Source organism: Didymosphaeria variabile, assembly GCF_027946475.1.
Source record: "Didymosphaeria variabile strain IMI 356815 chromosome Unknown scaffold_4, whole genome shotgun sequence".
NCBI lineage: Eukaryota > Fungi > Ascomycota > Dothideomycetes > Pleosporales > Didymosphaeriaceae > Didymosphaeria > Didymosphaeria variabile.
In genome coordinates this window covers 3,512,754-3,523,590 of record NW_026611623.1, presented here as the reverse complement: position 1 = coordinate 3,523,590, position 10,837 = coordinate 3,512,754, and the positions used below count along the sequence as shown (strand labels likewise).

Sequence of the window (10,837 nt, the reverse complement as noted above, 5' to 3'; positions counted from 1 at the left end):
TCGCTGGGGAAGCGGGCGGTCATTTGAGGGTATAGGGCCGTGAAGGTGAGAAGGAAAGTGAGAGGGTGAGCGGCGAGGGATTAGTGGTCACATTATGTAACTGTAACGCTGTAGAGGACGTCAATTGAAAATTGTAGAAGTGGTCAGTTCAAGGTTGCAGGCCAAGGTACTGTCCAGCACGTCTCGGTCGCGTTCAGACGGCAGGCACCACCCATCACCCCCCGGAACAAAACGACGAGAGATATGGCATCACACATATTTTGAGGGAATACGACCGGATTGGTGCACTTGGAACTCGTTCGATTCGCGAACATAACGTACTGATATCATAGAACTTCCCGATCGTGTGTCTCCCACGGTTCCCGTGCGCCATAAACGCCAATTCAAACCAGAAAAGCCCAACATCAATGCCGCGGTTACATACATGCTCTCACGCGACACCGCTAACCTTACGGTATGTAAGTCCATGGTCTTTCATTCCCATGCCCCCCCAACGCGCCGCGAGGTCTGCAACTCCCCCGCGCCCTTCCTCCGCCAGCTTACCAGACACTTCACGTCGCCGCCCCGCCGTGCCTAGGTCCGATAGATCCGTATCGTATGGGCTCATGTAGTCCACGCCGGACCTGCTCACCACCCGCGGCGACTGGGCCGTGACTGGCGTGTAGTTGGCCTCGCCTGTCTTCCTGAGGCTTGCAAAGGACTTCTTGTCTAAGGTAAAGGGTACGTTATCCATCTTAGGGGCGCTCGGGGAGTTAGTGGTGTATTGTTTTGCAGCGCTTGGCAGGGCATATGTTCCATGGGTGCTTTTCGTTGGGGAAGGTTGCGGCGAGTTGGCTGGGGAGTCTCCTCGAATGCCCTGGGTTGCCGCCTTGAGATCACCGTAATACCTCGACTTTGCCGATTTGACCGTGCCAGAGCGGTTGAAGGTGGCCTCTGTTGAGACGGAGGTCACTGTCATAGTGCGCTTCAAGGGAGACGGGGGAGGTGTGCTTTTGGGCACGGCGTCTTGGAAGTTCTTGGCTGGCGGTGGTGTGGGCGGATTCATGCGAAGTGGCTGGGGCACCATGGGAGATCGATAATCTTCGTCGTCGGAGAGGTCATCATATGGCGATACCACACCATAGCCGTGATTTTTGGGCTTGAACAAAGATGCTTTGGGCTCTGGATACTGCTCTTTCTCATTTAGGTCCTGCTCATCATGAACGAACCAATTGTCAGACTGTAATGTTTCACGAGAGTCCTGCATAGCGATGTCGCCTGACGCTTCCTGCTGCTTGGCAGACTTAGCAGTTGACGGCGGCGTGTAAAAGTCTTGCTTTGACGACGAAGTGATGAAAGAGTTGGGGCGAGAGCTCCTCTTGATGGCTTGTTGGGCGAGGTATGCCTTCCGCTCCGCTAGGCTCTCACTGTCGTTCTCGTCCCTGCGAAGAAGGTCATCCCGATGGTTGATATCTGCGCGTGACTGTCGAGCCGAGTTGGCTTGTGCATACATGGTGAATCTATCGCGTGACTGCCTGGCTGAGTTGGGTGTATGTGGTGAGTACGTCATCTCCGAGTCCCTGCGAGTGTGCATGAAAGACATTTGGTTGCGATCGGGGCTCGGTATTTCTTTCTCGCTGATAAGAGGCGCAACCTGGGAATTCCTATGGTCCGTATTCAATGTAGTAGTCGTTTGCGCGCTGAAACGCTTGTCTTCTTGCGTCAATGGCATGATGGCTGAAATCGAAGAGTTCTTATGCTTGTGTTTAGTCTTGCGGCGAGAGGTTAAGTTCTCTTCCAACGGGTTCATGTCCGGAGGGAGACGCGCGATCTTACGGAAGATGTAGACCAGGTACAGGTCCAGGACAATGGCTGCAAGATGCAGCGCCGCTACTGTCGTGGTAGTAAGCCAAACGGTAAGCAGGACCTTGTCCGTTTCTTCGTCAGTTGGGAAGAAAGTTCGCCAGCGTCCTTCCGTCCCTGCTTCCTCGTTCAAGTTTCGCTTCGATAGCAATGCGGTGAAGACATATAAGGGTATGAGACCACAGTCCATGACGAGGGCGAAGAAGTGGTAGCTTGCGGAGCTCCCGGCTGGTCGCGACTTTGCATTGCGCAAAAGATGGTAGATGGCATAGAGACATATGACAATGTCCACACCGGGCTATGGTTCTCAGTCATTGATCATATAGAGCTGAAGGTACACGTACTGGTATTCTCATGATCCAGCCTTCAGTGTCCTGCGCTCCCTTGATGAAGATGCCGCAGAGCAGCGCGCCAATTGCGCCCAGTAGGGTCAGTATGCGGAAGGCAAATTGGATCCATCTCACAACGCTGACGATGACCTTGACCTTCGGATTCATAGGCTTCGCATCGGTGTTGCCGTAGGGAAGCACCACATAGCTGTCGGGGTGCCTGTTGAAGTTGATGAGCGGGCCCTCGGTCTTCTTCTTGGGTGGTTGGGGCGGTAGGCGGCTCGCAATGGTGACGGCCTTGGGATTGAACGAATCCCGCTCGGAAGGCGCATCGTAGAGGTAGGGCTGCCACTGCTGACCCATGGTGAACGACCCGCAGGAAGGCAAAGGAGTGCACGCCTTCGAACGCTCAGCAGCGAGGAATGAGCTTGAGGGGTCGCTTAGCTTAGCAGAGGAATGCTGGTGAACGAGCAGGGGACGGGATGATCAATGTGGAGGTATGTTGTTTACGCGTCGCCATGGCAACCCCTGGGGCAATCGATATGTGCCCCAAACCGGCCATGACGCGATGGTCCGACATAGGCCGTGCATGTGGCTGCATGGTGTGGAGCATGTTCATGGTCTCTTCGGGAATGGTTTTATTGGAGTTGCGAAGGTTTGGCGATGGTTCTGCCGTGCGGCCGGGGATGCAGCGGTGTCGTGCACGCGGCGCTGCTGCACATCCGGGGCGCGCTGGACTTCGCCGACAGACTCCGATCTCGACCGCAACGTGACAAATCTGAAGTGTCTATCCAGAGCTCGGGTATACTTGGGATGCAATGTGTAGTTTGAACTTTGAACCCAACCATAAAGCAGTCCGACCGTAGTTTCAATAGTGCATGCGCCTTATCGATAGTCATCGACGAAGCTTCGACGTAGCAAAAATCAGCAACCCAGGAACGCCGCAACATGCCCGTTCATCACGCCCGGCGCGCGCCATACGTTTGCGCTAGCTGCATCCGCAGGCTCCATCATGTTGCTCCGAGAATAACACGTACATACGCAACCAGTGGACCGAAAACTGCCATCTCTGCCGCCGCCGAACGCTCGCCACGCCCTTCCCTGAGAGCACCCGCTCGCGCAGTGCACCTTCGGCGCAATGAATACAGCACGTCCACCAGGAAGCCACTGCGGCTGGCCATCATCGGCTCTGGCCCGGCAGGCTTCTACACAGCGCAACGTCTGATGAGGCAAGTCAAGGATGCCGTCGTCGACATGTACGAGAAGCTGCCCGTCCCGTACGGTCTCGTCCGCTTTGGCGTTGCGCCCGACCATCCCGAGGTCAAGAACTGCCAGGACAGCTTCGAAGAGGTCGCCGCGAGCACCCGCTTCAATTACATTGGCAACGTCGAGGTTGGAAAGACACTTGCGCTGGCGGACATGAAGCCTCATTACGATGCCATATTGTTCGCCTATGGAGCGTCCGAAGACCGGAAGCTGAGCATACCAGGAGAAGACTTGCCGGGTGTCTATTCTGCAAGAGAGTTTGTAGGATGGTACAACGGCCATCCTCAGTTCTCGCACTTGAAGCCTGAGCTGGACAAGGGCGAGCGAGCCGTTATCGTCGGGCAAGGCAATGTGGCCCTGGATGTTGCGCGCATACTGGTTGCGCCTCTTAATCAATTGCGCAAGACAGATATTGCTGAGCACGCCGTCGCAGCCTTGTCCCGCAGCAAGATCAAGAGGGTTGAGGTCGTTGGACGCCGTGGACCTTTGCAGGTAGGTACTGCTGAGTCATCCGAGCGTTATATAAATAACGTTTTATAGGCTTCATTCACTGTAAAGGAAGTTCGTGAGCTCATGCAGTTCCCAAAAGTCGGGTTCAAGAGCACAGGTCTCCGATCGTTCTACCCACCCGAAGGCATACACACACTGCCTCGCGTGCAGAAACGCCTTGCAATGGTCCTTCAACAAGGTGCTCCGATAGACAAACATGACCATAAGAAAAGGTGGGAGCTGTCCTTCTTGAGATCGCCCCACGCTATACACGCCAAGAAAAATAGGCTCAACCAGGTGATTGGTAACCGCGTCGACTCCATAGAGTTTCAGAAGACCAATTTCGTACCCGACGCCAATCCATTTTCCGAGGACGCCAAAGTGCATCCCACTGGAGAGATGGTTACAACGGAAGCATCGATGGTATTCAGATCCATCGGTTACAAGTCTACCCCACTGCCAGGCCTGTCCGACCTGGGTGTTCCGTTCGACGAGAAGCTCGGCATCATCCCGAATGATGTCCACGGTCGGATCATATCACCTTCAGCAGGCCCTGGAAATCTATCAGCTGGACATCTTCCTGGCCTATACGCGGTTGGGTGGGTCAAGCGCGGACCCACCGGCGTCATTGTCAACACAATGATGGACGCTTTTACAACTGCCGATATCATAGCCCAGGACTGGAGTACCAATGTACCGTTCCTCAACACCGAGAAGGGCAGCGATGCGAGCACGGGGTTGGGTTGGGACGGCGTAAAAGACACAGTACTGGCACAGGGTGTCATTCCGGTTGACTGGGAGGCTTGGAAGAGGATCGATAAAGCGGAGCGGGAGAGAGGAAAGCAGGTTGGGAAAGTGAGGTGGAAGTTCGCGGACACGGAGCAGATGAAAGCAGCCGCTGGACTGGCGAGTTCGTGGAATCCCCAGAAGATGAAGGCGACAGCGGGATTGGCGTGAGGTACACGCTCTGCGCTCGATACACAAATCCAACTCAAATTTTCCACCGATAAGTATTTTAGCACCTCTTTTGCTCGCAAACAACGAGACGGAAAATCGTCGATCGTACCAGCGCCGTCTCAAAACACAGGTACAATCAAGTCTCCGTCCCCTTCAATCTCACTGCCACAAAATTCCACCTCTCTCGCAGCCCGAGGATCACGCTACCTTTAAGCATAAACACCTCAGGACCAATCTTGACGCCTTCTTCCCAGGGCACACCTGCCATCCCAGCCTCAGGTACGTTCCACGCTCCTCTAGCGCCCGCGAACAACCACGGAGGCGGCGTGAACCGTTCGATCGACCTCGCTTAGATCCCTGCGTGGGGGCTCGAAGCTTGACTTCGCGCCAAGCTCAAACACAACATGCCTCAGCAGGGGTTTGGACATGATCGTGTCAAATGACATCTCCAGGTGTGAGACTCGCTACCGACGCCAAGCAGCGGTGACGGTGTCAAGCTTTGGTCAAGAGATGCGAAAATATGAGGCATGCAGGCCAAGATACGGTACCGTTGCGATCCTCAGGAAACGCATATAAGATGCATACACACCGCGGGCTATAGCATTCATTCTATCATCCTCATTCACTTCAGGCTATTCTATTGTTTGATTCTTGTCTTCCACAGCTGGGCTGTTCATTCGTTGATCTTACTTTCTATATCATTCTTTATCTTAACGACTTTTCGTACCATATACCCAACCAGCCCAGGTGGATTACTCTTGATCTTTCGAATAAACAAACAATATGCGTTTCTCCGCCTCCGTCATCCTCTCCGGCCTTCTGGCTACCGGTGCTATTGCTGCTCCCGCTGGGTTGAGGAAGCGCGGCGTCCTGACCGCCCAGTCCTACGCCGATTTCCAGGTCTCTGATGGCGTCGCTGGAAACGCGCTAGCTGAAGTTCAGGCAAAGTTCCCCGTACGTCTCTCCCCCTCTCCTCCCCATTCCGTCTCTCTAATTTCCCATAGATCGACACATCCGACCTCGCCAACGTCGACGCCGCCGACGCCAAAATCATCTCGGACGCCCGGGAAACAGCCGAGTCCGCCGAGACCGACGCCTTCAACCCTGCCATCGAAGCCGCATCGGGTGACGCCGCGACCGCACTTACAAACGGCAAGATAAAGAACAAGGTGCTGAAGCTGCAGCTTGAGGTATTGGATCTGCAGATCTCGGCGGCGCAGAGTGGAGACGACAACAGCGCTAAGATTGCGGAGGAGCAGAAGAAGTTGGATACGAACATTGCGACGGATAAGAAGAATGCGGGACAGGCGAGTCAGAGCGTGCCATTCACTGGTTAAACAACGACAGCGAGCCTGAAGTGACGAGGAGAAAGATGTACGAAGTGAGGAAAGCAGAGGGGAAGAATTAATGTTGTGGAAGCTCGCATAGATGTCATACCCAATGAAGCAAATAGTAACCAAGCGAAGCGTGCAATATGAATGCAGACTAATGACTATGCATGTTGTGAGAAATGTTTTGGGTTCGACGTATTCTGCCATACTGTAAAAGCCCGTGAGCTAAGAACATCGTACTGAATCGGTGGCCCAAGCTGGTCGATAGGGACCCAATGGCGACGTGTGCGAGTTACGAGGTTTCATACGTCGACTCAGCTAGAAGATCACCAGTGTCTTTTGAGCTTGAAGGTAGAAGCTACACGATCATCTGTTTGCACCTATTGTTAGTATGGAAGAGTCAAGAGACTTCTGAATCCCGTTTGGGCATATGCAGGGTTCGGTATTCGAGGTGAGATATTTGCGATTGATGGCGACGTAATAGTCCAGATTAGGGAAGGCATGTACTAAAGTCGTACGCCATTCCTTGAATGGTAATTTGATCTAGGGCTTGGCGCAGGGGAGAGCTTGTTGTACACCGCGTAGCCATGGTGGCTAACCCTTGCTCGTATCCGTTAAGTAAGCTGACATACGACGGGCAGGGCTGATCGACAATTCGGCGATTATTGGTGCTTACGCCTGGCCTCGCCTATGAGCGAACCTCGAATTAAATAGCAAAGACCCGCATGCAAGATTGACTCCTACCTTTCATTTTCTTTCATCTTCGAAATCCCTGATGAATTTCAAGTCGTGATACTTGACCGAATTGAGCATACAAGTTCGTATCAGGAGTTTGGAAGCCTCCTGCTGCCTCAAACTAGTCTCGCAACACCAGTGATAGCCACACGTCTGGCTCTCACCACGGCAATCCCCATGGCTGCTATAAACCGCACAATACTTGGCAGGTGCCTCGACAGATGGTTCGCCTGGACAAGAGGGCTCCCAGCAGAGCGCTGCAATTACTCCATGCAGGATCTGAAGATCCCAATCGATACTAAGAATAAAGTCACGGCAAAACTCTACCTTCCGCTCGACTACAAACCCTGTGGCACGATCCTTATCCGAACACCATATGGTATCGATCTACTATCCAGTCTCCCTCTGGCACGAATGTGGGCCGCGCGAGGATACCAAGTCCTCCTCAGCAGCTGCCGTGGCACGGCCGGATCAGACGACGAACTAGTGCCTGGCGTAAACGAGGCAAATGATGGAGCAGCAGTCGTCACATGGATGAGGGACCAACATTGGTACAGTGGATCTTTTGCTATGCTGGGAGGATCTTATCTGGGGTACACTCAGTGGGCAATCCTCCGCGATCCACCATCTGACTTCAAAGCCGCCGTCATCCACACCGGAGTGCATAGCTTTCATGACTTGATATGGGGAACAGGCGCATTGGGTTCCTTCATCATTGCGTGGGCGGACCTGGCTTCTTTCATGAACCGAGGAGTAGGTTTCATCCGAACGATTCTTCACTTCAAAAGCCAGAACAAGCGATTGAAACCGGTGTATGATACTGTGCCGCTACTAGGTGCCATCGAGCAACATTTTGAGGGTGATCCACCGACTTGGCTACGGAACTTTATTACGAATCCTGAAGCAACGAGCGAGGTGTGGAAAGAGGATAACGTAGCGGATGCGCTGCGCAAAGCCAATATCCCGATTTTTCTCACGGCAGGCTGGGACGATCTAATCTTACCCCAAGTAATGCAGCAGTATTCCGCGTTGACTGGCCGGAACTGCCCAGTTGCGCTCACCATCGGACCATGGACGCATCTAGGTGCGCAGCGCCAGAGCAAGCTTTCAGACACGCTCGCATGGTTAGACCAGCATATCGCAGGTCTAGAGGGCAACACTCGACGGGCGCCCGTGCAGGTCTATGTCACTGGCGCGAGTGAGTGGCGGGATCTTGCAAGATGGCCGCCACCCTCGCAGTCCTATGAATTGTTCCTACGAGTAGGAGGGAAGTTTACCGTCGAGCCACCATCCCCAAGTGACACTACATCCACCAGCTTTACATTCGACCCCGCGGACCCGACGCCGTCTGTTGGACATCCCCTACTGTTCGATGACGGACCAGGTAGAGCCGGCGGCAACACCGCTCTTGCAACACGCAAAGATGTCCTGACGTTCACCACCGAGCCTTTAGATTCCGACCTAGAAGTCTGCGGGCAACCCCTCCTCGAGATTCACCACTCAACCTCATCTCCGCACGCCGATCTCCTCGTGCTGATGAATGAGGTCGATGCCAAAGGATTCTCACGTGGTATCAGCGAGAAGTACATGCGGCTCCCTATTCCGCGCGACTCTGGAGCTATAGAGGTTATTCTAACGGATTGTGCACACCGGTTTCGTAAGGGAAGCAGGATCCAGGTGATTGTAGCTGGCGGGTCGCATCCGAAGTATCTGCGGAATTTGGGCACTGAGGAGAATGCGGTTACCGGAGTGGAAATGCAAAAAGTCGAGCATACTGTACACCATGGGTCTAGTATGGTGTCTAGGCTGGTCTTGCCTGTAACCCCGATAGATAAATGAGAGTATAGGAGGAGGATGAGCCTACCCTTGTAGTATTGCGATGGCAATAATATCATAATCTGTCATTTTGGCTTAGTACACACAGTGGCCAAAATTATAAGCCGGACTTCTGGCGGTAGCGCCTCCTGCCAGTGAAGACCGACGACAAAATATTACATTAGAATTTTATACCCTCACTGTAGACTGAGTTACCCTAGGGTCATCCCCATATGGCACTTACTGACCTTTCTTCGGTGACTAACTGACCTTCATATCTAAGATAGAGTGTCCGAGATTTTCCTTCGGCTTCTGTGACAGAAGACTCGGGCTCATTCGCGTTAACATGCAACGTTGTCGATGGCGACACTTGTAAGACTAGCAAGTCTCCGAGGCCAGCCTACAAGAACGCACATTGCCCACACTCGTTTTCTCGGCCAGATATCGGTCTGGCCCAGCTTCAAGCTTCTCGATGAGACACAACTAGTCCGAAAACCCCCCAGTTCAGAGGTAAAAGTAGAAAGGGAGCTTGCGGATAAGAGGGGCGGCGCGAACAGTGTAACGGCAGAGCCAGCTAGCCGCGTAACTGGTTTAGGAAAGCGCGCCCAAACACTAGGTACCTTCGTGACCAATAACCCCCGCTTCATCAATCATAATGCCTCATGCATTCCATCAGGCCACGCGGGATACGAGCTTTCACAGTATCATCGCCGCTTGTTATCTCAAGGCTCAATGGTCAAAGGTCTTTCAATTGCCAAATTGACGCTGAGCCTTTGCACCGATACAGCGCCGGCGGTTACCACCCCATACACTTAGGAGATGTTCTAGGCGAGGGGAGGTATGAGGTGATTCACAAGTTAGGCTGGGGTGGATACTCTACGGTCTGGGCTGCGAGAGATCGCAGGTATGTGGTTTATTGGATTCTACTACCAAGTACACAAGCTCACTTTACACCAGATCTAGTCTCAATGTAGCCGTCAAAGTCAACGTCTCTTCAAGTGAAATGGCTTGCCGTGAGCGACAGCTACTACGAAGTCTCACCACGGATCGTTTCCTCAGCCAGAATTGTTCCAACCTCATACAATGGATAGATGATTTCGAAGTCAACGGACCAAATGGAAAGCACGTCTGCATCGTCGCTGAACTCCTGGGACCAAGCATTGCAGACTTTCTCGAGACGCAAAATTCCAGAAACGGCAGACTCTCAGCTCCATGGGCTAAGAATACTGCGAAGCAGCTCCTCGCAGCTCTCAATTGTCTTCACCAACGAGGTATCGGACATGGAGGTGAGAATGAACAGATGGACTGAACGTATTTACAGAGTTTGTCTGACTTGGTATAGACGTACATACCCGCAATATTGTCATTAAAGATGATAGATGGGACCGCATATCCGAAGCGGAGCTGCTGTCCAACCTTGGCAAGCCAGAGACGGCTGAAATCGTATCGGAAGAATCCTCAGACCCTAACCTTCCAAGATACTTAGTCCGGCCAAGCACTTTTCGGGTGACGAATAACAAGGCTCCAGACATACGACTTATCGACTTCGGTGAAGCGTTCACAAAAGCCAACAAGCCTCAGACACTCCATACACCACTAGCGCTGCGTGCTCCGGAAGTCCTCTTTGAGGATGAATGGGACCACCGAGTTGACTTGTGGAGCGCGGGATGTACTGTAAGTTCAGATCAATGTGCTTACCGGATTCTGTGCTAATTGACACCAGATATTCGAGCTCCTTACTGGACAACCCCCATTCGATACGATCATGACTACGAAAGACATACTTATCGGTCAGATGGTTGAAGAGGTTGGGCCACTACCAGACCGATGGACAGATAGATGGCAAGCGAAAGACTCAGATGGAGATGATGAAAATTATTCGCTCGAAGAATGGTTGTTGGAATTGTATTTGGACAAAGGGAAAGAGGCAGAGCTTACGCGAGAGCAATTAGGGATGTGGGCAGACGTGATCAAGTCGCTAATGAGATTCGAGCCGGGGAAACGGGTCTCGGCTTCAAGAATACTGCAATACTCCTGCTTTAGTTGAGATCATATCGATACAGCGGATGGAGC

The 10,837-nt window shown here is 52.9% G+C and overlaps 5 protein-coding genes across 5 annotated transcripts; 4 read left to right on the top strand and 1 right to left on the bottom strand.

Annotated features, from left to right (window-relative positions):
- Positions 1-430: 430 nt before the first annotated feature.
- N0V89_006046 (uncharacterized protein) lies at positions 431-2,534 on the bottom strand (the record flags this gene model as incomplete). Its single annotated transcript, XM_056214819.1, has 2 exons — positions 431-2,140; positions 2,187-2,534. 2 exons carry the CDS (start codon positions 2,532-2,534, stop codon positions 431-433), a joined length of 2,058 nt encoding a protein of 685 aa, XP_056072086.1.
- A 585-nt stretch (positions 2,535-3,119) lies between these two features.
- On the top strand, positions 3,120-4,883 carry ARH1 (NADPH-adrenodoxin reductase; the record flags this gene model as incomplete). The annotated part of the gene is made up of 2 exons (XM_056214818.1): positions 3,120-3,929; positions 3,978-4,883. 2 exons carry the CDS (start codon positions 3,120-3,122, stop codon positions 4,881-4,883), a joined length of 1,716 nt encoding a protein of 571 aa, XP_056072085.1.
- Positions 4,884-5,666: 783 nt separating this feature from the next.
- N0V89_006044 (uncharacterized protein) lies at positions 5,667-6,220 on the top strand (the record flags this gene model as incomplete). The annotated part of the gene is made up of 2 exons (XM_056214817.1): positions 5,667-5,837; positions 5,888-6,220. 2 exons carry the CDS (start codon positions 5,667-5,669, stop codon positions 6,218-6,220), a joined length of 504 nt encoding a protein of 167 aa, XP_056072084.1.
- A 906-nt stretch (positions 6,221-7,126) lies between these two features.
- On the top strand, positions 7,127-8,788 carry N0V89_006043 (uncharacterized protein; the record flags this gene model as incomplete). Its single annotated transcript, XM_056214816.1, has 1 exon — positions 7,127-8,788. The coding sequence occupies one exon, from the start codon at positions 7,127-7,129 to the stop codon at positions 8,786-8,788; it is 1,662 nt and encodes a 553-aa protein (XP_056072083.1).
- A 1,091-nt stretch (positions 8,789-9,879) lies between these two features.
- On the top strand, positions 9,880-10,811 carry N0V89_006042 (uncharacterized protein; the record flags this gene model as incomplete). The annotated part of the gene is made up of 3 exons (XM_056214815.1): positions 9,880-10,075; positions 10,107-10,438; positions 10,488-10,811. 3 exons carry the CDS (start codon positions 9,880-9,882, stop codon positions 10,809-10,811), a joined length of 852 nt encoding a protein of 283 aa, XP_056072082.1.
- Positions 10,812-10,837: the final 26 nt, after the last annotated feature.